Source organism: Myotis daubentonii, chromosome 11 (assembly GCF_963259705.1).
Source record: "Myotis daubentonii chromosome 11, mMyoDau2.1, whole genome shotgun sequence".
Lineage (NCBI taxonomy): Eukaryota > Metazoa > Chordata > Mammalia > Chiroptera > Vespertilionidae > Myotis > Myotis daubentonii.
In genome coordinates, this window is record NC_081850.1 from 3,242,457 (window position 1) to 3,269,904 (window position 27,448).

The 27,448-nt window shown below is 59.1% G+C and overlaps 1 protein-coding gene across 1 annotated transcript; it reads left to right on the plus strand.

The window, feature by feature from the left end:
- Positions 1 to 1,420: 1,420 nt before the first annotated feature.
- On the plus strand, positions 1,421 to 20,005 carry SUSD3 (sushi domain containing 3). Its single transcript, XM_059656297.1, has 5 exons — positions 1,421 to 1,549; positions 10,928 to 11,116; positions 12,168 to 12,315; positions 13,955 to 14,104; positions 19,459 to 20,005. The coding sequence occupies exons 1-5, from the start codon at positions 1,462 to 1,464 to the stop codon at positions 19,712 to 19,714; spliced, it is 831 nt and encodes a 276-aa protein (XP_059512280.1). The 5' UTR covers positions 1,421 to 1,461; the 3' UTR covers positions 19,715 to 20,005.
- Positions 20,006 to 27,448: the final 7,443 nt, after the last annotated feature.

Here is a 27,448-nt window from a genome sequence, read left to right on the forward strand (position 1 = left end):
GGCAGGTGCAGTCAAGTTAGCGAGGTTGTTAGGGGCCCAAACCTAGCAGCACTGGTGTCCTGTGCAAAGGGGGAGTGTGGACAGGTACGCGCCTGGGACAAAGCAGCCATGTGAAGCCCGCAGTGCTGCTGCCACAGCCGAGGAGCCACTGGAAGCCGGAAGGGCCTGGGACAGACCCTTCCGAGTGCCGCCTCCGGAGCCCCGGACAATACGTTCTGTGGTGCTCAGGCGCCCAGCCGGCAGCACTCGCTACAGCAGCCCCAGGAGGCACGTCCACCTCCCCGCCAGGCTTGGATTCAGCATGTGGGCTCCTGGAGGCCTGGGCCAGTGTGGCGCTGTGGGCGGCCCGCGGGCAGCTCCCACCGAGCTTCCCCCCAGCCGTCCCCGGCCTACAGACAGCTGCCCTCCGCACAGCCCTGTGCACAGGGCTCAGACCCAGTGAGGTCCCAAGGCCCCAGAGGTCGGCTCCGGCCATTCAGCAGGGAATTCTAGGGTTCCAGGTCCCCAAGTTTGGTCTGGGGTGGGGGTTAAGAGGCCACTGGGGGCCCTGTAGACTCACCTGGCCTCCCGATGTGGCGGACGGGGCTTGGTTTCACATGGAGGAGCTGAGGAACGTCCTCCGGTGTGGCCCGCACGTCCGCAGTGGGAATGGGAGACCGGGGAACCAACCTGACTCGCTGTCATACTGAACCTCAGCTTCCAACGGGCTCGGAGAGCGGGGCGCCTGCTCCGCACTGCGGGGTCCCAGGGAACACTCACCTATCGCCGCCACCGGCCAGGCCTCCACAGCCAGTCCCGTCCACGGGCCCCCTTCCCACACCTCCTGTGCCAGCCACACTCGCGGGTCCCTCAAGCTTCCAACGTGCGCAGGCGTCGGGCCTTTGTTAGGGCTGCAGGACCGCCTACGCCACTCGGCCCCGCATGGCTCCCGCTCAAAAGCCGCCCTGAGCCCTGTGGTCTGAGCCCCCCACCCTCCGTGGTGTCCTGGGCTGGGCTGGGCGGGGATGGGGACTGGGCAGGCCTCTTCAGAGGGACCAGGGCAGGATGGGCGGAGTCAGGAGAGGGCGGGTCCGTGGGTGTGTGCGCTGGGCGCGCTGCGCCAGACCCAGGGTCCGAATCCTGCCCCGCAACCCAGGCGTCCCGAGTGAGGCGCACAGTGCCTGCCCCTGCCTCCGAGGGCCCGGCCCACAGTGACACAGTGGGGTCCCCCTGACATCGGGCCTAGGGAGGCCCGCTCCATCGGAGAGGCGGGGAAGAGGGCACCACCTGCGCCAGGCCCTGGAGCGAGACTTCCTGCTCCTGGGCTTCGCCCCGCTTGGGCGTTGGGCTCCCTTGGGGCTGGCCCCGCCCCGGGCCCACGGGGAGAGGGCGGGATTCTGAGAGGCGTGGCCGGGTGCCCCGCCCCGTCCCGCGGGCCGAGTCGGGGCAGTCGGGCGGGCGGACCGCCAGGAGCGCGCAGGGATGCGTCAGGCGTCCGAGACCCTCCGTGGCAGGGCGAGGCCTAGGGGCCATTCGGGGGACGCCACGACCGCCCCCGGGAACAGTACAGGTGAGGCCAGGACCGCGGGGCGCGATCCGGTCTCTGCGCCCTTTTCCCAGACGGGGGGCACCGCACACCCCGGGAGGCCGGGGTTCATCTACCGCCTGGGAGACACCGCACAGCTGGCGGGGGCGGGTGGCGGTGTGCACTGCCTAGGGGGGTGCACTGCCTAGGGGGGGCGCACTGTCGGAGAGGCCTAGGGGGGCGCAGTGCCTAAGGGGGGCGCACTGCCTAGGGGGGGCGCACTGCCGGAGAGGGCGCACTGCCTAAGGGGGCACACTGCCTAGGGGGGCGCACTGCCTAGGAGGGCGCACAGGGGACCCACAGCGCGCGCGGGGTGGGGGACCATGATGGGGGGAGGCACAGAGAGGGAGACCAGCTGAGGGCGCACTTCCCCAACCCTCTCCATCCCGCGGGCGTCCCTGGGGACCGAAGGCTGGCGGTGGAGGCCAGACTCCATGGTGGCCAGGTGTGCGCCCTTTCCTGTGGGTCGTGGGCGCCCAGGCCGGTGCCGGGGAAGTCAGTAGACGTGAGGTGATCGGAACTGGCCTCGCCTTGCGGGGAGGTGCCCTGGTTCCTGTCTAGCTCCCAGCCCCCCTTCACTGTGGGGAACCCGAGCCTGGGGGGAGCGACAGCTGGGGGGGTCCAGGTGGGGGGTCCCGCAGACACCGGCCGGCCTTGAAGCTCAAGGTATCCTTAAGGACCGGAGGGCTGGCTTGGTGTTTGGTTTCGAGAATAATCTGAAGAGGGTTCACCTTCGTGCCCTGGTTCTGGGGTAGGAAGGCATCTGAAGCGCCAATGCCGACTTTGTCCCATGAACGCACCTGAAATCTAACGCTTTTAGGAACAGAATCAAGCCCGGACCATGAGCCCTGGATGCCCAGAGCAGTGGTTCTCAGCCTGGCTGCACATTAGAATCACCTGGGAATCTTTCTGAAATCCTGATTTCTGGGCCTCATCCTCCGGAAATTCTGTTTCTTTGTGATGGGGTGGGGCCACAACATTAGTAACAAAGAAACAGAATTTCCGGAGGATGAGGCCCAGAAACCAGGATTTTAAAAAGATTCCCAGGTGATTCTAATGTGCAGCCAAGGTTGAGAACCACTGCCCCAGAGGCTCACTGTAGACACTGAGGAGTCTCGGCACCTGTGCCGTGCCTGGCAGGATGGGGCCAGGTGGAAGCTGGCCCAGATCAGCCTGGGTGCAGCTGGTCCCACTTACAACAATGACACCTGCCATCAGGAGGCGGCGGGTGGAAGCGTTCCTCTCAGATGGGGAAACTGAGGCCCAGGGAGTTGAGTCACCAATAGGAGCTAAGACCTGCCCTGGCCTGGTGGGTGGCTTTATTTTGTTTGGCTGTTTGACATCCCAGGGCAGCTTGATGCCCAGTCCTGACCTGGGTGCTTCGCCGGGTGTGGGAGGGACACAGTGTGTATGCTAGCGTGCTGGGAGGAGGGTGTGGACAGAACGGCAGGGACTTGCCCAAGGTCAGCCAGGACAGGGAGAGGGGCCTTCCAAGGTTTGCATACAAAAGGCTGTTTGCAGAGGACTCTCCTGGGGGAGAGAGGCACGGAGTCCGGCCCTGCCCTCTGGCCGCCAGCCCAGCCCCAGCCCTGCTTCTGGCCTGCTGCAGCGCAGCTTCCTGCCCATGGAAGCCCTGGGTCCCAACCCATTGCCCTCCCCGAAACTGGAGGTTGGAAGCCCCCTTTTGCTCGGGGTGCGTCTCAGCCTCTGTGCCTCAGTTTCCGGGTGTGCTAAGTGGTGGACGCTATCCACCTGCCCCAGGCTGTTCTGCTCTGGGGTAACACCGTCCTTCCCACCGCACCCCTCCCCTGCCCTGTGCACCCGGTCTCCTGGGCTGTGAAATGGGCACCCTTCTCTCTGAGGGGCTGTGAAGGGAGGGCTCTTTGGGGATAGTTTGGCACTGTCTAAAACACAGCAATGGGTTGTGTTTTTCCTGCAATCTGTAAAATGGGTGCATTACTCTGCTCTTCCTGAAAGTCCAACCAGATGGATTCAGTGTCCTGGGGCCTGTGTCCTTCCCTCGTCCCCCTGTGAGGCTGGTGAGGGGTGGTGGGGTGGGGGAACCTGGCTCAGAGCTGGGCTTTAAATGTTTGTTGACTGGCTGACTGGGTGCCCAGCCCTTGTAGAGACCACCCTCCCACTGCCCGCAGGCCCAGGCCTGCTCCCCGAGGCTCCAGCACTCCCTGCACCTGGAGGGGGGGGGGCGGGGGTAGGGCCCAGAAAGGAGGCAGCCGCAGGATGTGGGATGGTGAGGGTCGCTCTGGGCTCCCCTTGGCTTCCCTCTACAGAGGACATACAGATGGCAATAGACATATGAGAAGTTAACATCACTGATCATCAGAGATGCAAATTAAAACCACAATGAGAGATCACCTCACACCTGCCAGAATGGCTACCATCAATAAATCAATCAAGAGAAAAAGGAACCATTGTGTATTGTTGGTGGGATGGTAAATTGGTGCAGCCATTATGTAAAATAGGGTATTCCTCAAAACTAAAAATGGATATACCATACAACCCAGCAATTCTATTCTGGGTATTTATCTAAAGAAAATAAAAACACTAATTCAGAAAGCTATTTGCACCTCTATGTTCATTGCAGCATTATTTATGATGGCCAAGTTATAGAAGCAACCCAGGGTGTCACTGATAGATGAATGGATAAAGAAGAGGTGCTACATATATACAATGGAATATTTTATAGCAATAAAAAAATTGAAATCTTGTAATTTCCAACAACATGGATGGATCTAGAGCAGGGGTGGGCAAACTTTTTGACTCGAGGGCCACAATGGGTTCTTAAACTGGACCGGAGGGCCGGAACAAAAGCATGGATGGAGTGTTTGTGTGAACTAATATAAATTCAAAGTAAACATCATTACATAAAAGGGTACGGTCTCTTTTATTTTAGTTTTATTCATTTCAAACGGCCCATGGGCCGTAGTTTGCCCACAGCTGATCTAGAGGGTATTATGCTAAATGAAATAAGTCAGAAAGACAAATGCCATGTGAAAACTTCTATGTGGAATCTAAAAACCACACAAAAACAGACTGAAGGGGTGGGAGGAAGGGGGAGGGGACTGTAGTCAATCATATTGTGATGAGTTTGCACAGTGACGTGATTACCAGAATTAGTGGGGTGATCAATTGTAAGGCATCAAAATGCTAAATCACCATGCTATCATCTGGAATGAATATAACCAATATAAGGGTGTACTAACTATACTGAAATAAATACATTTTTTATATGTACACCAAAGGGGGGGAATGGTACTTAGTTACGGAAAAATAGAGAAGTCACAGCGCTAAATGGAGGACTGGGAAGTGTTGCCTGCCTGGCGATCCTGGGGAAGGGCCACGTGGCCTGCCTGTGGCCGCCCTGCCCATCTACCCTGCCCCAAAGCCCACGTCCACCTTCTGGCCAGAAGGAAAGCGCGTGTCCAAGCCCACAGATCCTGGGAAGGGAGGAGCGTGCCCTGCGTTAGGTCTCGCCCGCCCGCCCGCCCACGCACCGCGCACGCCCTCGCCGCTTTGGCCGTGTGGAGACACTGTGGTAACTAAGAGCCCAGACACTGGGCTCCGCCGTGGCCATTGCACCTCTCAGCGCCGGGGCCATGGCCAGCGAGGGTCCGTGGGGGGTCCTGGACATGTGTAGGGGGGGCCCCCTGCCCCTAAGCCAGCACCTGGTGGGCTGTTTGTCTTTCTAATCTTAACCAAGCTAAGAGGCCAAAAACTGTATTTTAGGATTCAAATTTGCATTTCTTTGACACATATATTTCCCCTGAGTTTTTGTAATAACTTTATGGAGGTATAAATTACATACCATATGATTCACCCATTTAAATTGTACATTTAATGTGTACCACTCAATGGCTTTTAGAATATGCACAACTTTAGGACATTGTCATCACCCCAGAAAGACCCACATCCCTTAGCACAGTCAGCCCCCCGCCCCCCCCCCCCCCCCCCCCGCAACTGCTAATCTACTTCCTGCCTGTGGATTTGCCTTTTCTGGGCATTTCACAGAAACGGATCCTACAGTTTTGTACTGACTTCATGCGCTGATCACAATGTTTTGAAGGTCCCTCCACATTGTAGCACGTCAGTGCTTCATTCCTTTTTATGGTCAAATAATATTCCATTGTGTGGATGGACCTATTTTAGTTGGTGGACATTTGGGTTATTTCTCCTCTTGGCTACTGGCAACGATGCTGCTGTGAGCTTTGTGTACAGGTGTGTGTGTGTGTGTGTGTGTGTGTGTACGTAACTGCTGGAGAGACTGTCCAAGCAGCCCCCAGCCCGCCCTTTGCGGCCCGCCCCTTGCGGCCCCGCCCCTGCAGCGCTCCTGCTCTGGGCTCTGCCTGTCCCTGGTACACCTGTCTTCTGTGTGCAGACGACGACGAGGACGACAGGGCTCCCTCGGGTTTCGGTTTGCGTTTCTCTGAAGCTAACGATGTTGAGCATCTTTTTATGTGGGTGCTGGCGGTCATCAGGAAACCTTTAGAGAAATGTCTTTTCAGAGCTTTGGCCATTCTAAAATTGGGCTGTTTGTGTTTTTATAATTCGGTTGTAATGATTTATACATTCCAGAGACAAGTCCTCTATCAGAAACGTGATTTGCAAATATTTTGTCTCACTTTGTAAACCTTTTCATTTTCTTGGTCGTGTCCTTGGAAGTACAAACAGTTTTAACTTCGCTGAAGTCCAGTTTATTTTTTCTTTTGTTGTTTGGCGATTGTTATCATATCTAAGAAACCATTGCCTAACCCCAGGTCAAGAAGACTGATCCCTATGCTTCCGTCTAAGAGTGTTAAAGTCTTGGCCTTTATATTTATGTCTTGATTCACTTTCAGTTGATTTCTGTACAGATGTGGGGACAGGCCCAGCATTATTCTTCTGCGTGTGGCTGTCGTCCCAGCACGATTGTTGGAGACCGACCCCTCCCATGGCATCGTCTTGGCAGCCCTGTCAGAGGCGGGGGCCTGGAGGTGCGTGGTCCCACCGCCATGTGTCTGTCCCTACACAGGACCTCTGCCTCCGTCCCCATAGCTGTGTGGTGAGTTCTGAAGTAGGGAAGTGTGAGTCTTCCAACTTGGTTCTTTTTCGGTCTGGTTTTGTTTGGCTATTCTGAGGCTCTGCGTTTCCTTGTGAATTTTAGGAGCAGCTTGTCAATTTCTGCAGAGGCAGCCGTGGGGCCTCTGCTCGGGGCGTGGACTCCGCATCTGTCCCCTTCACTGCGAAGGCTTCCGACCCCCAGCACGTGGCAGTTCCCATTTATTTAGCTCTTTAATTTCCTTAACAATGTTTTGTAGTTTTCAGAGTTTACGTTTTGTGCTGCTTTTCTTAAATTTATTTCTAAAACTATAAGTAATATATTTTTCTTGATGCTCTTGTAAATGGAATTGTCTTCTTAATTTCATTTTCAGCGTGTTCCTGGCCACTGCACTGAGATGCCTTGGGTTTCATATATTGATCCTGTATCCTGCCACCTTGCTGGACGTACTTATTAGTTCCCATAGGTTTTTAGCAGATTCCTGGGGATTTTTCTGGGCACAAGACCATGTTATCTAATAGAGAAGTTTGCTTCTTTCTTTCTGATTTGGGTGCTATTCATTTAATTTTCTTAACTAAGGATCCTACACCACTGCTTGGGGCTCTTTGTCTTTTTTTTCTAACTTAACCTTTTTTGTAGCTGTGATTATTTTTTATCCTCACCTGAAGATATGCTTATTGTTTTAGAGCGAGAGGGATGAGGAGAGAGGGAGAAACATCCATCAGTGGCCTCCTGTGAGCGGTCGCTGAGGATCGAGCCTGCGGCCTAGGCGTGTGCCCTGACCGGAGCGAACCCGCAGCCTTGTGGTGCGCGGGGCGAACTCCCCCCAGGGAGCGTGGCCAGGCTGTTGGGCTGTTGTTGCGTCTTATTCGTGTACATGCTGTTTGTGTCGCAGGGCCGCACCTCTGGGTGGGCGGCATGCCCCGTGTCTGCCCTTGCTGGGCTGTAGGAACCTGAGGTGCCGCACCGCCAGGCGCTGCTCCCTCTGTCTGGGCATCGGGCATGCCCGCCCCCTGCGCTTGGCCTTTCCGTGGGAAAGTGGGGAGAGCGCTGCTCCCGGGCCACGGGAGGCTGGGCGTGCGGCCGTGCGTGCATGCGGGGGGCCTCGCGCTGCTGGTGTGTGAGCCCGCAGGCAGAGGCGTGCTGCCCCCACCTTCTGCTGGTGACTCGGCCTATCGTCCAGCTTTGCCGTGCCTCAGTTTCCCCTCCTCCTCAGAGGGCTGCAACCCAGCAAACACCCATTAGGTACCTGGTGCTGTTTGTGCGGATCCGGAAGGCAGCCCCCAGCTGACACTGCGCCGGCTCCTGGTGGGGCAGAGGCAGGGTGGGCTCAGGCAGCTGGCCAAGCATGGCCACGCCTGGCCTCCTTGTCACCGCAGTGAGGGGCGTGGGCAGCCCGGCCCCCCTGAGCCCCGGGCATGTGAGCTGGTGGCGTGTGTGGTCCCCACACCTGTGCGAAAGGGGGCTTTGTTTCACAGTGGAGCCTCCATGGCTACTGCCAGGTGGGCCTGATTTGGGGGGCACTCCGGCCCAGTACAGATGGCCGGTGTGGACTATATCCGGAAAGCAAGTTTGCTGATAGGTTGGTAGTGGATTGAGAAGGAGTCCAATTAAATTCTAAGATTTGGGGCCAAAACCAGTAAAGAAGAGAGGGTTTGGTAACTAACCTCAAAGTGAACATGGGGGCAGCCTGGGAGGGAGCACAGGGTGTGGCTGGGTGGGCAAGCGAGCGGGCAGCAGGGTCTGTGCCTGGTGTGCAGGGCGGCCCGGCCGCGCATCCCCAGGACAGGTCGCCGGAGTAACGGGCTCGGCCTGGAGGAGCTGGCGTCTGTCCCGGCCCCTTGCTCAGTCTTCAGCCACGGGGCCCCTGCAGACGCCTCCCAATTAGTGTGTCCACGGCAGCCCCCGGTTCTCTGAGACGAGCCACTCTACCTTTCTGCCCAAGTCGGGGAGTCAGTGCTCAAAGTCAGAACATTCTGGAAAAGCAGAAGGAAGAGCCTCTTGCACGTGGGCGGGGAGGCATGTGGGGCGCCCACTGAGCTTCACTCCGTGCGGGACACAGCCCTCCGCCCTCCGCCGGCACATGTGGCTGTTTCAATGTTATTATTTCATAAAGAACTAGAGGCCTGGCGCACGAATTCGTGCGTGGGTATGGTCCTCAGGCCTGGCCTGTGTTCAGGGCCATCTTCCCCGGCTGCCCACAGCTGGCCCCGCCCCCCGCTGCCGCCCACCCCCGGTTCCCCGTTCACCATTAGGCAATCGGAGCCTGCCGGCTGCGGGGAGGAACCAAGAGGCCAGCCATTCTGCCCACTCCTTGGCCCTGCCCTCCACTCCAGCTCCCCGTTTGTCATTGGGCAATCAGAGCCTGCTGGTCAGGGAAAAGGACCAAGAGGTGGTTAGTGCACCTCATAGCGACTGGCCATCCGAGGCTTGCCTGCGCCTCGGGCCGGCCATCGGCGGCTGGGGGGCTGAGGGGACTGGGGGACTCTGGAGGCAGGTGCGTGGAGCCTGGCTGCACGCCTGCCACCCTGGTGGTGATGAAGGGACGGGGCGCCACCATCTTGTGGCTGTGGGCACCGCCATCTTTAAGGGCATGACAGTCAATTAGCATATTCCCTCCTTATTGGCTGTGGGCGCCACCATCTTTGTGACGGTGTGATGGTCAATTAGCATATTACCCTTTTATTATATAGGATGCCATGATTGTCTCTCTGTCCTTCTGTAAGGACGGCCTTGCTGACATCACCAGAGGTACCTCTCCTTGCGGCACCGTCCCCACGGCTGGAGACGGGGTGACTTCACTGCTCACTGCTGTGAGGCGAACCTGCTGGTGCAGAGGTCCTGGCAGCGGACTCATCATATTTCCGTTGGCAACGTCCTCAGCTGCATATGCGGCATAAGGCTCTCAGTGCATTTGCCAGAACTCTGCCCAGGGGTGGATCTGCACCGTGAGCAAGGTGCAGAGGAGTGCCCAGGCCCTGGCCTTTCTCCTTCGGCCTTTCTGCCGAGTGGAGGGCAAAGGATGAGCGCTCATTTGAAGAGTTTCCTCGGTTCCTGTAGCGAGCGCTTCTGGTGCGGGCTGGCCAGCTATCTCTCTGAAGCTCGCCCATGCGTCAGGCACCTCTTTATTTGGACATTCGGCTTTCATGGTGTGAGATCTCTATGAATAAGGGTGTTGAACCTTTGTCCTATATCCTCCAAAGATCTTTTCCTGATTTTTAAACCCGAGTTTATGTTTGTTTTTCAATTATTAGGGAGTAACAAAAGTTTTTGCTCTCATGCACCCCGCCCCCCACCCCCAGCCTGCCTCTGGAGCTTGTGCTGTGACTCCCAGGTGCGGACCGGCTGTCTGTCGCAAGGTCGTGTCTACTCAGAGCGGGAGGAGCCCGGGTCCACTCCCCAAGCTGTTTCCAGGAAGAAAGGCTCAGGCGCCATCGCCAACATGCACTATTTGGTTAATTACGCTTTTATTTCTTTGCAGTTGGCTACACTTATCTGGTTGGGTTCCTGTCAAGGCCATCTTGTTTTACAGCTGGTCTGCAAAATATTGTGCTACATTTTAACGCGCAGCAAGAATAGCATTTAGTGAGGAACGCCCAGACCCTGGGACCTTGGCCTGCTACTTGGGCGATCCCTGTATCATTGCTTTCATTGTCTTCCGATGCGTGTTTTTTCTTTTTCTTTTTTCTGTGTGCCAAGCTCTGCACATGCGTTTTATTTTTTAATTTTTCCCTATAACTATAAAATCTACCTTTTTTCATTCGTAGGTGTGCATTACATCTCTTTTTAAAGAACCCCCCCCCCCCCCCCGCTCAGAATTTTTCTTTAACATCGGATTGTCTCCTTTAAAAATAATGTTTTACCCATCCCCCACTCCCCCCCACATGGCCACCACCAGCCTGCTGTCTGTATGTTAAGGTCTGTTTCTGGTTTTAGTTTATTAACTTGTTTTATTATTTAAATCCACATATAAGTGAAATCACATGGTATTTATCTTTCTCTATCTGCCATATCATGTAGCATAATCCGCTCTAGATCCATCCGCATTGTTGCAAGTGGCAAGATTTTATTGTTTCTATTGCTGAGCGATATCCCAGCGTGGTCTTTTCCCAGCACTGGGCCCTCAGGACACGGAGAGTGTGCCTCAGGTCGGCCGGTTCCCAGCCCCTGGCTCTGCCTGCCACTCCCGTCCGGGGCCTGGATGACCCAGGGTTCACATGGCCGTCGGGCAGCCATGCCCATCCCAGCCGAGGGTCCTGCAGAGCCCCTGCCTCCGGAATGGGGGCTCATGCTGTCACCTCTCTCCCTAGGCACGTGCACCCGAGTGCGGCCGCCCCAGAGGGGTACTCTCCAAGTGCTTCGCGGTGATGGGGCCTCTGTGGGGACTGTCATCGTGTTCCACTGCCCCTCAGGACACCAGATGGTGGGGTCTGGCCTCCTCGCCTGCACCTGGAAGGGGAGCGTCGCTGAGTGGTCTTCGGGGACCCCTGTGTGCAAAGGTGAGGCCCACTTCCCTCAGCTGCCCCCAGATCCGCGGGCGCCCTGGGAGGGGCCTGGTGCTGTCATGTGGACAGCGTGGTGTCCACAGAGAAGGTGCCATGGATGCCAGTCCCGGCTGGGCCTCTGTGTAGGCTCCTGCTCCCGGTGCTGGTGACCCTGGTGGCTTCACGTCCATAGTGTGGATTCAAGTCCCAGGAGCTGCTCCAGACCCTAGGCCTGCCACTGACATGGCCACCACTTCCCAGCGGTTACCTTGGTCTGAGCTAGCGCTTACTGTTCTGCATTTGTTCATTGATTCAGGCTCTAAGCATGCATGTGGCAAGCCCTGATAGAAGACTCCATGTGCCAAGAATTCTAGGACCGGGACACGGAGGGCCAGGATGCGTCTGGCCCTGGAGCCCATGGGGAGAGGTTTTCTATTTGTATTTGTAGTGCAGGGTGTTGAAGTGTAATACTCAGCACAGCTGTTTTCAAAGGGAGGCCCGTGTATTGTGTGATGAAAAGGGCTCAGTAGTCAAGACAGTTTGGAAAAGGCCATGTTAACTTAAAGGCTGCAGGACTTCTCAGAGCCTTTAAAATGCTCCTGTGTTGAGTGAATCTCGAGAAGGAGGGTATCTGTTAGGATCAGATTCCTAGAGATACAAAACCCAAGATAACAGGAGTTAGCCAACAGGGGCTATGGGAGATTTCTCTTGCCATGGCCCTCAGGTTGGGAGTCCTCGGCTCATATGGTGCCCCACAGTGGGGACCCTTCCATGTTGTGGCTCTGTTGGGTTTGGCCTTGAGCCCAGCCTGCAGTGGGTGAGAGCCAGAAGGGCCTCCCTGGCACCCTCAGAGCTTCTCCCGTGTGCCCCCACGAACTCACACACACTCCAAAACCCTGCTCCAACACCCCTTCTTGCGAGGACTGATAGCCTGATAGCCTCACTCCTACAAGGGTTAGCAGCCAGCTGCCCTGCCTCCCGATGGCATGGGCTCCTGGGGGCAGGGTGAGCACCACTGCTGGGCCTCTGCGGGCCATGCCCGGAGCTGGTCTCCTCTCTCTTGCAGCTGTGACGCCCCATGAGACCTTTGGCTTCAGGGTGGCTGTGATCGCCTCCATCGTCAGCTGCGCCATCATCCTGCTCATGTCCATGGCCTTCCTCACCTGCTGCCTCTTGAAGTGCGTGAAGAGGACGGAGCAGCGGCGCTTCGACAGGCATGGTGGCCCCAGCGTCCTCGTGGGAGGGGGGCCTGTGGCCTTGAGCCCTGACCACTCCCTGGAGCCAGGAGCCGGCCCGGCACTGCCCCAGGGTGCCAGCACTCATGCCCATCTGGGCCTCCTAAGGGTAGCAGGGTCACCCTACCAACAGCTGCCCTCACAGCCCACGACGGCTGCAGACACGGTCGGCCAGCGTCTGCACTGCGGTTGGGACGTGGCATCGTGGTCATGAGCGTCACGGCCCGCCAGGGGCGTGTGGGCTGCGGGGACAGGGGCTGGCTCGTCCTGCAGTGCGTGCAGCAGCGAGCAGTGCGTGCTCCGCCGTGGGGCCTGAGGGCTGAGGGCTGAGGCCTGTGGTATCTGCAGCTCCAGGCGGGCTCTGCTCACTGTGCTTCACTGTAATTTGTCCTTTTTCGGAGCCCAGTGGAACCTTGGTTCTCGGAAGGCTGTTCAAGAAGCGATTTGTTTGTAAACTGAATCATTTTTCCCATTAAAGTAATGTACAGTGAACTGATCTATTCCAGACCCCCAATGATTCGTCTTAGGCTTCCTCAGTTGTCTGTGATCACTGTTTCTTTCACGCCCTTAGCTACATCAGCCTTTTTGATGGCCGCTTTATGTTTTAAAATTGTGCTAATCATCGATTTCACCATGACATACTTGGTAGCCAGATCAGACATGCAAACACCTCTATCCTACTTTCCAGTTATTTCTTTTTTAAGCTCTAGTGTTTTTCTCACAACTTTCCTTTTCACTTTGCTGCTATCACTAACCTTAGGACCCATGGTACATATTTAATAATAATAAGTAGCAACGAAAGGAGAAAAACATGGAAATATTCACAGCACAATTTCCTGAGATGTTAATAATGCGAGGGTTAGCAGTAAACTGACTCATACTTGAGTATTTTCTTTGTCACTTGAGAGTCACGTGACTGCTCATACAGGTATCAGCATGAAAGGGTTGTCAGGTCGAGAACTGAAGTTTTGTTTGACAACAGAGATTTTTAAAAATATATTTTTTAATTGATTTCAGAGAGGAAGGGAGAGGGGAGAGAGAGATCGAAACATCAATGATGAGAGAGAATCATCAATCGGCTGTCTCCTGCACGCCCCCTACTGGGGATCGAGCCCGCCACCCAGACATATGCCTTGACCGGAATTGAACCCAGGACCCTCAGTCCGCAGGCCGACGCTCCATCCACTGAGCCAAACCAGCTAGGGCGACAAATGAGATATTTTTCTGTGAACAACTGAGTAGAGAACCGAAATGTTTGAGGTGGGAGATATACGAGAACTGAGGCTTGACTGTAGTTTTTAACATGGTGGTGAAATGTTTATAACATAAAAGTTGCCATTTAACCGTCTTTATGAGCAGCACTCAGGGGCACTGGTTCCCTTCACTGCACTGCGCCGCTGTCCTTGACGACTTGTCTCTAGAATGCCCCTCGCCTGCTTGGCAGGTAGAGGGGTCTGGCACGTTCTGATGGCCCGTGACCACGTCCCTTACCCCCGCCACACCCCCGCCCAGAGCTGAGGAGGCCACAGGGCCTCCGGTGCTCCCAGCCCAGCTTGCAGAGGCTCAGGGTGGCGGCCTGGGCCCTCGCGCACTGACTGCCTTGCATCTCTTCCCGCAGAGCTGCCCAGCTGTGGCTCCAGCTGCGAGGTGAAGACTTGGAGACGCTGCAGGCCACCTACCTGGGCCTCCCGGGCTTGAAGAACAGCAGCGGCAACGCGGGGCCCAGAGGCCAGCCTGGCCAGGAGCGTGACCACCACAGCTTCACCACGTGGGCACCGGCCTGGGCAGTGGGCAGGGATAAGGGCGGGGCGGGGCCTGGGTGGGTCAGGACAGGGCAGGAGAACCAGGAACCCGCGGGGACTGGCTGCCCCCTCACGCTGTGCCGCTCACCTGGGCCTCACATCCTGGCCCAGAGACAGGCTGTGGTCCTGCTGGCACCTGGGCTGAGGCCGCACCCTGGCTGCGGGGCCTCCCACCCCGTGGCTTTAGGGGCCTCCCACCCCGTGGCTTTATCGTGAGAATCACCCTGAGGGAGAAGGCAAAGCACCTGAGCCTGAGTGTCCCGTTCACCCAGCCCCGCAGGCTGCGCCGTGTCCTGTGGACTCACTCTGTCCTCCCCCCTCCCTCTGCCTCCCTTTCAGCGCGCGCACACACACACACACACACACACACACACACACACACACACGTTCTCTCACACACCCTCTTCTGACTCCCAGAGTCTGGTCTGGCTGAAAGTGGTCACCCGCTCTGCACACCCTCTCAGGACCCACGTGGCACCAGCAGCCCGGCCTCTCGGCTTTTCGTCCTGGTGGCCAGCGGTCCCTGCAGAGTCCGAGCTCGGTCTGGCTGTCGGGCACTGGCCCTCGGGCTGCGCTGCGTTTCCGCGCAGGTGCCTGGGTGCTGGGGCGGGGCGGGCGCCCCACCCCCCCCCCAACCCCCCTCGCATGTGCAGACGGCGCTCTTGGGGCTGAGGTGAGTCCCTGCCGGCTGATGCGACGAGGTCTGCAAGGGGCCTCTCCCCTGGCCTTACAAAGTGTGATGTCAGTTCTGTTGTTATTCTGTCTTTTTTTTTCTGCGAGGAATGAGGGTGGGTTCTGCTTTTCCCTTTTCATTTTATTTGTTGTATCACCGTGAACTCGAGGCTGTTCTTCTCTAAAGCTTTATGCTGGGGAAATGTCACAGATGCAGAGGCGGAGACACTGTGTGCGGCTGCTGTCCCCGCTGCTGTCCCCAGCAGTCACTGTCCCCATCGTGCCCGGCCGTGGGCTCGGCGCCTCCCTGGGAGCCCTGCCCCCGACCACGCTGGGTGCCCCCTCAGACTCTGTTGCACTGGGTGGGGGCAGCCTCAGGACCAGGCCCGCCTCACAGAGCAGGACCCCGGGAGCCCTGGGCTGCTCCCGCTCCCGCCATGGCCACCTCCCTGCACAGTGAGGCCCTGGCAGGGCTGAGGCACCAGAAGTGGGCAAGGCTGAGGGCGGGCGGGCAGGCACCGCTGTGGGTGCTGCTCTTGGTGCTGCTCTTGTCCCACCGCACAGATGAGAAAGCAGGCGCAGGATGGGCTGGCCTGGCTGCCCAGGGTGCAGGAAGTCTGGGCCTGCCCCGCGGAGGGCTTGGTCCCCTCTCCCGCCCCTGAGCTGCAGAAGTGGGCCTGCCTGCTGGTGGCCGCACCTGCGCTGCCTCTGCCCTCGGCCTGGGACGCAGCTGTGGTTACACGGCTGGTGGACCCCGAGCTCCACTCCGGTGGTCAGTGTTCACAAGACCCCCTGACTGCTCAGGTTTGGGTAATTGTTGGTGCTTAGAGCTGTTTCTCTTTTTTGAGATGACATTTTGGGGTGATCCTAGAAATAGACTGTTTAGGCCAAAGAGTCTTAATATTTTTATTACCAAACTAGAGGCCCGGTGCACGAAATTCGTACACAGGTAGGGTCCCTAGGCCTGGCCGGTGATCAGGGCCGATCGGGGCCTTCCTTCATTCCGCGCCGCCCCCTGGTGGTCAGCACACGTCATAGTGAGTGAGGGGACACTTTGCATATGAGCCTTTTATATAGAGAGACTACAGGCCCGGTGCACAAAAATTTGTGCACTGGGGGAAGGGGGGTCTCTCAGACCGGCCTGTGCCCTCTTGCAGTCTGGGACCCCTCGGGAGATAACGACCTGCTGGCTTAGGCCTGCTCCCGGGTGGCAGAGGGCAGGCCCAATCCCTAGGTGCAGCCCCTGGTCGGGCTCAGAGCAGGGCCAATTAGGGAGTTGGGGCGCCTTCCCCTGTCATGCACAGAGCAGGGCAGATTGGGAGGTTGGGATGCCACCCTCAGTCACGCTCAGGGTAGGGCTGATTGGGGGGTTGGGGCACCGTCCCCTGTCACACTCAAGGCAGGGTCGATGGGGAGGTTGTGGCGCCACCCCCTGTCACACACAGAGCAGGGCCCATCAGGGGGGTTGGGGCTCCATACCCTGTCATGCACAGAGCAGGGTCAATCAGGGGGTTGGGGAGCTCCCCCCTGTCATGCATAGAGCAGGGCCGATCAGGGGGTTGAGGAGCTCCCCCCTGTCACTCACAGAGTAGGGCCAATAGGGGAGTTGGGGCACCGCCCCCTGTCACACTCAGGGCAGGGTGGATCAGGGGGTTGGGGCGCCACCCTCTAACACCCACAGAGCAGGGCCGATCAGGTGGTTGGGGCGCCGCCACTCTCATACTCAGGGCAGGGCCAATGGGGAGGTTATGGCTCTACTCCATCACACACAGAGCAGGGCCCGTGGGGGTCGGGGGGGTTGGGGCCCCGCACCCTGTCACACATAGAGCCACAGGGCGATCAGGGGGTTTGGGTGCTGCCCCCTGTCACTCTGATCCCGGTGCCGGGAGGCCTCGCGGCTCCGCTGATCCTGGTGCTGGGAAGCATATTACCCTTTTACTATATAGAATAGAGGCCTGGTGCATGGGTGGGTACTGGCTGGTTTGCCCTGAAGGGTGTCCTGGATCAGCGTGGGGGTCCCCACTGGGGTGCCTGGCCAGCCTGGGTGAGGGGATGATGGCTGTTTGCAGCTGGTCACACACCCTTCAGGGTGGGGGTCCCCACTGGGTGCCTGGCCAGTCTGGCTGAGGGGCTGAGGGCTGTTTGCAGCTGGTCACACACCCTTCAGGGTGGGGGTCCCCACTGGGGTGCCTGGCCAGTCTGGGTGAGGGGATGATGGCTGTTTGCAGCTGGTCATACACCCTTCAGGGTGGGGGTCCCCACTGGGGTGCCTGGCCAGTCTGGGTGAGGAGCTGAGGGCTGTTTTCAGGCTGGGACTGAAGCTCCCAACCGCTCCTTTCTTTCTTTTTTTTTCTTTTTTATTCTGGGCCAGCTTTAGCTCTGAGGCCTCGGCTGCTGAAAACAGGTTTCTGGCCTTTGTTTACCGTCTGTATTTGACACAATGTTGCGGTCCGACTGGCTGAAGCTCTGCTGAGTAAAGCAGGTTTCTGGTTTTTTTTAGCTTCTTTATTCGCAACATAGTTGCTGAGAGTTGCAGCTGAGAGGCCGGCATGTCAGCCGGGGAACGTTGGAGTTCTCCGTCACTGAAGCAAGCAAGCCTCCCTGTTCGCATCAGCTGCCTGGCTGCCGGCCGCCATCTTGGCTGCCAGTTAATTTGTATATCTCAGCCGTACTCTGTGAGTGACAGGGGGATTAGCCAATGGGAAGGGTAGCGGCCATACGCCAATTACCATGTTTCTCTTTTATTAGTGTAGATTCTTCAGGGACCCAGCACAGTTGAGTGGAGATGATTTCCCCTGGCGGACTGGCAGGGCCGCCCCGCGGGAGCCCCTCTGCGTGCCTTCGTATTTCCTCATCGACCGTGAGGAAGGGCGTTCCCTCCGCCCCGGCTTGCCGGCCGCGTCCCTGGGTGTGGCCATCTTCTTTTGCTTTGCTGACGGGCCTGCTGGGGTTTTCCTGTGTGCTGGGAGCTTTGTGCACCCGGTAGAAGTGAGCCTGACTCCAGAGTTGGCGCAAGTCCTTTCCTTTTCGTGTTGGTTAAGTTGGGGTGGTCCTGCTCGTGCCTTTCCTTTCCATGAGTCAGATTCCTTTCAGGCCCCGCCCGCGCGGCCCCTCGGGGTTCACCCTGACAGGTTGTCCCGCTCAGCTGGGAAAGCCCAGCGGAGCCGGGCAGGCTGTCCCCACCCCCTCACCCCTGCCCCAGGCAGCATGCATCCTGGGCGGCCAGTGCTGCTGCGGGCTGCATGGGTCTCCCCGGGTGGGTGCTGTGGGGTCGGGGCCTGCCCACGACGCCTGTCCTCAGACCTGGGGCCTTGTTCTCGCTCCTCTGATGGCCAGCTCAGAGCCATGTGGGGAACTGTGTGACCACCTCCCCAGAGGGCGACTTGGGGGCCACTCAGAATCAGCTCTAGTCAGGGCAGCTCAGGCAGGAAGTAGGAGGCGAGGCCGGGGGAGGATGGGAGTCAGAGCCCCTCCCCGAGCTCTCCCACAGCCCCCAGGATCCTGCCCTGAGTCCAGCTCATGGGGACCAAAGAAGGCAGCGCCTGCCAGGACTGCACAGCCTGATGGAGGAAGCAAGGCCCCCCAGCCTGGGCCTCTGGGTCCCAGGCAGGGACCCTGACAGCAGCCCCGGGTCTGGCCATCCTAGGCAAGGCCCAGGTGCCCTGTTCTCACTGGTGGTGGTGATTGTCATCAGCAAGGCGAGGTTCGCCCTTGACCTGCTTTTACTTCATAAAGACGTCCCAGGACTCGGCATGGCTGGCACTGTTCTCAGCTCCTTCAGATCTTCCCACTTCTAACCTTAGGGGTAAGCACTGCTCTGATTCCATTTCCAGGAACTTGTCCAGACCATGCACAGCTGCTAAGCATGAAGCTGCTGTAACGCAGGCTTTCTGGCTCCAAAGTCCACAGATTTGCCCCCACGCTGTCTTTCCTCTTCACGAATTCATTGATTCATTCACGTATCCATGAAACCAAGAGATAATTTCGTAATTCCTATACTTCCAAGGGCTTGTCTGAGAATTAGCTGTGGGTGGGAACAGAGAGCCAGGAAGGCTTCTCGGAGGAGGTGGCACATGATGTGAGCCTGGATTTGGGGGAAGGAGGGAGACAGCCCCTGCGGGAGGGAGCAGCCTGCAGAGGCTGGAGGTGGAGCAGAGGCCAGTTTTTCGGGGAGAAAGAGGAGCCAGGTGACATCTCAGGCCAAGGTCTCAGGTCTGATCAGCCTGGGGACTGGTTGGTTCATGGGCTGGGGAGTAGGGGCCACAGGGGAACAGAAGCTAGAGAAGCTAGCGACCTGGCCCCCAGCCCCCCGCCTGGGGAGGCAGCCTGACCTGTGGTCTTCACACACTCTGAATAAGGCCCTTCCTGACACAGCCCGGGGACCCCGCCCGCCCTTAGAAAAGCCCGGAGCAGGGTCCCTGAGACCTGGGTCTCTGCTCGGCTCACTCACAGCTGCGGGCCTGCGGCTCAAGGCAGGGCGCTAATAGCAGGGCCTCTCCAGCGGGAGAAATGGGGCTCCCCAGCCTTGGGGTGCTGGTCGGCTCCAGGCCCACTGAAGGCCATGGCCGGGCCTGGGGCCCAGCAGGGGGCAGTGTTGGGCCCATGGAGTCCTGGCTCTTTCTGCAGCTCACACCTCCTCTCTCTGTAGAGACCTCGGAGCGCTGGCTGGTGTGCCCGGCTGCATGGACAAGGACCCCCGGGCCCCTGGCAGTGCCACCTGCTCACCCTGGGCCCTGGTGACGGTGCACAGTGAACCCCGGGAAGACCCCGCCTGCCCCCAGGCCCACCGCTGCAAGGCCCACACAGCCCAGGCCCGAGCCGCCCTCCACACCGAGGCGACCAGGCCAAGCCGTCAGCTGGCCACCTGTGTTTCGACGTGTGTCCAGCTCGAGGCGGGTCAGTGAAGTAAGCGTCTGGTTTCGGGACCCTCAGGCCTGGTGCTGAGCTGGGAGTGCCCTGTGCCTGCAGCAGCTGTGACAGCGGGCTGCTGGGAATTGCCCTGAGGCGGGCAGAGCAGCGCAGCCCCCAGCCAGGGACCTGAGCGGCTGGACATGAGGACATCTGCTCCGCACAGCCCAGAGGGAGTGGACAGCCCATCCTGGCTCCCAGCGGCCAGGCTGCCTCCACAGGGAGTGCTCCTCCCAGGGTCTGCGCGGCCGCCGGGAGGGTGGGAAGTAAACAAGTCTCAAACTGAAAATCGCAGAGGGGGAACCACGGCTCAGTTCAACCCCTGCAAACCACTCAGGGGAAGTGTCTAGATGCAGACTTTATCCCCCCCCCCCCCCCGCCTCCCTGCCGTGCCTCTGGGCAGCGCGCTCAGCAGGGCAGGTCTCAGGGCCTCTCCTGGGGACCCCTCTCTGCCCCCCCCCCGCCCCCGTGTGGGGGCCCGTCAGCGGAAGGAAGACGCTGGATCGTGAAGGCCGCTGGCGGCTCCAGGTGCTGCTGGGTGTCAGCAGTTCCTGGGCGGTGGCACCTCCAGTGCCAGGGCTCCTCACACAGGCGTGGGCTTTCACGGTGAGAGCTGCCAGGGCCCAGGAGTCCTGCTTGGTCACTGCTGGTCAACACAGAGGCAGATCCCACTTTTGAGGGGAGGGCGTACCGGCCAGGAGCTCCCTCAGGCCCGATGGAGCCATCGCAGTCCCTGACCCTCCCTGCCAGAGCAATCAGATACAGAGCCCCCCAGCCCTGCTCCCGAGGGGGCGGCTGGAGGGAGCCCCATCACAGAGCAGCGCAGGGTCCGTCCTGGGGCCCTGCAGGCTCCGCTCTCCGCGTGTACCGGAGAGCCAGCAAGGCCCCTCAGCCACGTGCCAGGGGTCCTGCGGGCCGACAGAGGGGGCAGCCCCAGCTTCCTGGCCCTGCAGAGGGCGACGTGAAGGGGGTCGAGTGCCTCGTCCTCAGCTCAGCGGGAGCAAGCCCCGCGGGCCTGCGCCCAGCCCTCAAGGGAGGAAGTGGCAGAACCGGGAGCAGGAGGCCTGCCGTGGGGGCTGGGGAGGGCGAGGGGAGGCCGGTGTTTTGTCCCTGGTGCCTGACCCTGGGCCGCTGGTCAGAGGACAGGAGGAGTGGGGTGAAGTGGCAAAAAGAGGGAGGCCCCATTCCCCTCCAGCCCCCAGGAGCTGAGAGAGGCCTCCAGATGCCCACGGGGGCTGCAGGGGCACAGGCAGGGGAGGCGGTGGTGCCCGCTGGCAGGGTGCTGCCTGGGGGAGGCGGCCTCAGCAGGGCGGTGCATGGTCTGGGGGTCTCAGCGGGGTTGGGAGGTGCCCCACCAGGAGCAGGGACAGAGCTGCCTTCCTACAAGCTTTCCGAGCACAGCAGCCTCACCAGCCATGGGCACGAGGGGGGTGGGCAGCTGGCCCCAGATCACAGCTTGTCCTGGGAAGAGAGAAACCCTTCTCTTATGTTCCGTGACGCCCCCCCCCCCCCCCCCGCGCCTCACCGTGGGGCTGCGCATCGCTTGCCGGCCACAGGGCTCCCCTGCACCCCCTTCTCAGCTGAGAAATGGGGACTGTGCTGCTGACAGCATGAGGCGCAGTGAAGTCAGGCTGTGAGACAGCCCCTCGGCCAGCTCGGGCGCCACCACAAAGCCACAGCCGCTCATTGCCTGGCCCAGGAGGCTGGCCGCTCTGCCTCAAGGTGCGGGCGGGTTGGCTTCTGGAGGCCCTTTGTGGCCTGCGGACGGCTTCTCCCTGGGTCCTCATGGGCCTTTTCTTGGTTCGTGAGCAGGGAGACAGGAGGACGAAAGTGAGCTCTGGTATCTCTTATGAGGACACTAACCCGATGGGATCAGGGCCCCACCCTTAAGACCTCATCCCCTAATTACTTCTTTAGAGGCCCATCTCCAAATGCAACCCCGTGGGAAGGCAGGGCTTTGATTATGTGGATTTGGGGGCACACACACATTCAGTCCATGACAACCCGTCTCCCTAGCGTCTCAAAGGCCCAGACAGCCTCACCTGCTCCTGCAGGCCCAGTGTGACCGGCGGGGCTCTGTCCCCTGGAGGCAGGGGCCGCCTCCGCTCCAGCACACGCCTCGTCACAGGACTGAAGGGCCGCCTGCCTGTGCTGCAGACCCCAGGAGGACACTCACGGGAGTGCGCAGCACAGACAGCAGGGCTTATTTTTAGGAAATGGCCCAGCCCAGAGACGGGGCTGCTGCTCAAAGACCTGGCGCCCGATGGCTTCCAGGGGAATCATTAATCACGGTGACTCAGGCGTCAGGGCCGGCCCCTCCGATGGGTCAGTGCTGGGGGGGGGGGGGGGGGGGGCGTGATCAGAGCCGCTGGTGCTGCTTTTCTGAGCCTGGAGCTGAAGCACACTGAGGCCTAGCGGTGAGCTCTGGTTTGACTGAAACTGGGTCTCTGGAGTCAGCAGACCCCAGGCGTTGTTCCCAAGATGAGTCCGTGCTGATCGGAACCTTCTGTCCGGGCTTCATCCTAAGGGAGTGGCCGCAGGGAGCAGGGGCAGTGAGGCAGGTGCGGGATGAGGCCATGGAATCAAAAGGAAAGAAAGGAGAAGAGGTCGCATCAAAGAAATGGTCTATGCGGTTGTACCTCCAGGTCTCAGGGAGGGGGAGCCTTGCAGGGCAGCCCCAGCAGACCAGGGTCTGGGCTGGAGGGACACAGCTCCCTGGGTGGCTGCCTGGCGGCACTGACCGTGGCAGGAGGAGCCTTCGGTGTGGGCGGGCGGGCACAGCAAGGAGAGCGGCACCACTGGGCGCATCACCCTCAGGCCTGGGTGCTGGCGAGCCCACGGTGTGCAGTGGCTGTGAAGGCTGAGCCTCGGAGAAGCCCGCCACCGTCGCTGCTGGGGCCGTCCTCAGTCCTCATCCCCGAGCGGCGAGCAGGGTCAGGCTAGGAGTCGCCTGGGGACCTCACTGCCAGCAGCAGCCGCAGGTGGGCACAGGCTCCGGGAAGACTGTGCCTCACGACTCCCCCGCAGCTGGCCCTGTGTCCCCTGACCCGCTGCCGGGAGAGAGCCAGACCCTGGCGACACCACCGCTGCCATGTTGTCCCATCTCTGCCGTTCCGGTCGGTTCTGCGGGGACACCCCCCCCCCCACGCCTCCACACGTCTGGGAGCTCAGCTGGGTGCTCAGCAGGAAGCCAGTGCCTAGAGCACCCCTCCCGCATGGGGGCGGGTCCAAGGGTGTCTCCTGAGAGAATCGGGAAGCAGGGCTGTGGGTTCCTAAGGCCTGAGCCCAGACTGGGCCCTGTGGGCCGAGAGTTAGAGGGGCGGCTGCCAGAGAAGGTCTAGGGACCCCCCCACCCCCATCCCCACCCCCCGCCAAACACCCTGACGCACTTGCTCTCAGACCCCACATCCAATCCTGCAGCAGGTCCTTTAGCTCAACCTCGGAATCCATCTGGGAACCGCCTCCCCGCCCCCGTAGCCGCCACTCTGGCCCCGGCCTCAGCCTCCTCTGCCTAGCCCAGGGTAGGAGCCGCCTCCTGGTCGCCCTGCCTCCATTCCGGTCCCTGTCCCAGATTCCGTTTCCACAGCTACCAGAGGGTTGTGTTTCTTTATTGTGGTAAAATATATATCACATAAAATTTTACCAACTTAATTACCTTCTCGTGTACAGTTCAGTGGCATTCAGTACATTCTCACTGTTGTACAACCATCCATTTCCGGAACTTGCTCAGATTCTCAAACCAAAACTGTCCATTAAGCAATGCCCCCCCCCCGCCCCCGCCCCCTCCCGCCAGCTCCGGCAACACCGTCTGCTGTCTGCCCATGAGCTGACGGCTCCGGGAGCCTCGCAGGCGTGGGAAGTGGGAGCACACAGTCTGTGTCCTTTTCTGGCTGCACGACGTCGCTGGGTGCGATGTCCTTAAGGTGATCCTTGTTCACTGCACGGATAGCACGGTGTGGGCCTGAGAATGCACTGGCTGGATGGTCAAGGCCGCTCTAAGCGTGGGTCTGATCGGGGTGCTCAAGGCCAAGATACTTTTATGCAGGTGCAAGGTCGCCCCAAGCCTTACACGGCACAGACGTGCCCTTCTGTGGCCACAGTATGATTGTGAAACTATTGGCACGACGCCTTCTATCTAAGGAGCAACATACAGGCTACTGGCCAGCTAGTCTGAAGGGGAGTGCGAAGGAGAGGAAGCTGGAGGACGGAGCTGCGAGCTGGGACTGCTACGATGTGAGGCTAAGAGCTCACAAGAGCTCAGCTATGGCTGCCATGTTAACCAGCCAGTGTGCTGGGCCGGGAGACAGGAGCCGCTGCTGAGCGGAGAGCTCAGGTACCGCTATGATGTGAGGCGGTGAGTCCAGGGGGCAGGCAGCGTGCGGCTGCTCAGAGAACAGCTGTGGGTACAGAGACGGATGCTGCTTGATGGGAAAGATGCATATTCACCAGCCGGTGTCCGGCTGCCTGCCTGTGTGGACTTCGCTGTGAGGACTGTGTTGTCTGATGGCTGTGTGGCCACTGGCTTCAGCAATAAAGACTCATCCTTATACACCCACAGCCTCTCATGGCTTCTCCGTCTAAGACCCAGTATCCAAGGAGGTCCAGCCCCAGGCAGAAGGCCGGACCCGACACCTGTTACTGCGAGCAGAGGAGAGAGGAGGAACTTGGGCTAAGTTCCCAACAGTTATCCAGCGGGCGGGGCTCAGGCAGGAGCCAGCCCGGCACAGCCGGGAAGAATTGAGAATACATGGACTCAGAGCTGAGCAGGGCTCTGGCTGTCTCCGACACACGGGTTGTCCATTTGTGGTTGATGGACGCTTGGGCTGTTTCCACTCGGCAGCTGTGAATAGTGCTGCTATGAACATGGGTGTGCACATGTATTTTTGAGACCGTGCTTTCAACTCTTTTGTGTAGACAGAAGGTTGTTTTAAGAACATAAATCAGAGCAGGTCACCACACCTTCCCTCACTCCTAACTCTCAGACTGTGGGCTCCTGACTGCCTGGCCTGCGTGATCCACCCCTCACCGCCCGCCTTTACCCCCCATCGCTCCCCTCCATCCCCCTGCCGTCCACATCCCCAGAAAGGTCATCCGTGCCTGGGCTCTCCTATGCACGTTTCCTTTGGAATACTTCCCCAACTATCATGTGACTTGCTCCCTCACTTCAGCGAGGCCTCTGCCCCTAAATGTAGTGGCTCAAAAACAATAATCATTTGTCATCTCACAGTTTTCAGTGAGGCCTGGCAGGGCAACTGTGGCTCCAGGGTCTCTTGTGAAGCTGAGGTCAGACCAGCCAGGGCTGTGGTTTCATCTGAAGGTTTGACTGGGGCCAGGAATCCACTTCCATGTGATTCATTCCCTCATGGCCGGTGGGTGCTGGCTGATGGCTGGGGGCCTCCTCCCCACATGGGACTCTCTTTACGACACAGGCGGGCAGCTGGCCCCCTAGAGCAAGTGGAGAGAAAGGCCGAAACCACAGTGCACTTTGTGACCCAGCCTGCAAAGTCCCGACCGTCACCTCTGCCCCATTTCACTGGTTGCACAGACCAGCCCGATTTGCCATAAGAAGAGTTTGCAGAAAAGTGTGACCCAGGATGTGACGATTGTGGAGCCATCTCGGAGTCTGACTGAGGCCCACGTGGCCCCTGTCCTTGGGAGCTGATGTTCCAGGGGGAGAGGGACAGCGAGAAGTGCCGGCGACAGGACCAGGGGCCTGGGGAGGAGCGCTCTGGCAGGTGTTCCCCAGGGATGGACCAGACCCTGGGGTTTGTGCTGAATGGATCTGTGAAACATGAAGTTCTTACTATGAATGGAATTGAACAGCTTAGTATGGTGTTTCCTCTTTCTCTGAACATAGGAGTGTTGACCTCTTTCTTCCTGGTTTCTAGGAGCTCTTTATTAATTTGGGAGCTGAGCTGCCAACATTTCCCAGGTTTCTTGTTTGCTCTTTGACTGTGATGACCTGTTGGAGTGGAGGCTGGAGACAGGCCTGCACAGGGGAGCGGGCCCTGAGAAAGCCAGGGGACGGCAAGTGTGGACACCACGTTGCATGAGCTCTCCCTGGTGGTTTAAAGCTGTATTTCCTTCTGATCAGATAAAGACGCCATGATGACAAGGTCTGAGAGAAGCGAAGGAGGTGGAAGCTGTCAGGCTGAGGGTCAGGGCAGTGCGTCCGTGACATCAGGGACAGGTGGGAGCAGCCTCAGTCTGCATGGCCACAGGCCCTCGGGTCCCTCCAGGGGGGAGCCCACAGTCCTCAGGGGAGCAGGCGAGGGCCCCAGGATCCCTCCCCTCCCACGAGCAGCTGGGCCTCCAGCCTAAGCACTCACTCCTGTGGCAGTGGGAGGGGGAGGGGAACAAGCGAGGGGAAAGGGCTCCATGCCTGGGACGCCCTCTGACCCCGGGAGCTGCATACGCCCACCTGCCACCTGGAATAGGGACCCAGACTGGCAGCCTCGCCGGCGCCACTGCTGGCTCTGCGTGCCCGTCTGAGGGGCACTGGCCTTGTCTGTGCGCTCTGGCCCTGGGACTGACTCCGCACCTGGACGTCCAGTCTCCTCCGCCAGGCCACCACCCTTCCCCTCCATCCCAGCAGCCGGGAGGTGGGATGCTGGTTGCCTGGGAGGGGCCTGGGAGCCCCCACCCTCGCTGTTCCACGGTGTCGCCTGTCCATCCAGAACCCCCTTATGGCACTGACAGTACTTCTAAGCAGGGGTGGGGAACGTCACATGCCAGAAGCCTCTGTGCACAGTTGCTGTGCCAACAGCGGGTGGCAACAGTGGTGCCATGCCTAGACTCTGCCAAAGCAGAGGGTTTAACAGCCGCTGGTGTAAGGAAGGAGTCACTGAACGACCTCGACTGAGGAGGACGTGACCGTTTACCAGGCGCAGTGCGGTGGCGGGGCGCAGGGCGTGCTCCTGCGGGGGAGCCGGGGGAGCCGCGCAGCTCGCAGAGCGGAAGGGAAGGGAAACCGGTCAGGGCTGTGGGCCTAGTGCGGGTGGCCTCTCGGAGCGGAGCCGTGTCAGGCTGCAGGGCCCAGCCGGCTTCTCGGATCCCTGCTGTCACCGCGAAACCAGTGAGGCTGGACTGAGGCCGAGCACCGGCAGCTCGAGGGGAATAGGTCGGTGCTCGCCACCCTGGAAGGACAGGCCTCTAGGACAGGAGTCTGCTGGGGACTGGCGGAGGCCTTTGTGGACGATTCAGGAGTGGAGAGTAAACCAACGGAACTGAGCATCTTGGCCAGCCATTCAGCGTGGAGCCCTTGGTGTGCCTGCAACACAAGTCACGCAGCTGCAGAGCTATGAGGAGCTGCTTGAGTGCTACAAGCGTGGCCTCAGCATGACGAGCTTCCCACTTTGAGGAGACAAGCATTGACATATGCATCTGTGTCCCCAACTTACTGCTGTGAGTTCTTTCCTTTTTAAAATTAACTCTTTATTGTTGAAAGCATTGCCTATGTCCTCCTCTGCCCCCATTGACCCCTGCTAGCCCACCCTCACCCCGCCCCAGGCCTTCACCACCTATTTTGTCTGTGTCTATGGCATATGCATATATGTATACAAGTTCTTTGGTTGATCACTTCCCACCCACCCACCCTGCCCTGCCTTTCCATCGAACAGATTCCTCAGTCTGTTTGATGCTTCCTTGTCTCTGGATCTATTTTGTTCATCAGTTTATTTTGTTCATTAGATTCCACATATGAGTGAGGAGATCATGTGATACTTGTCTTT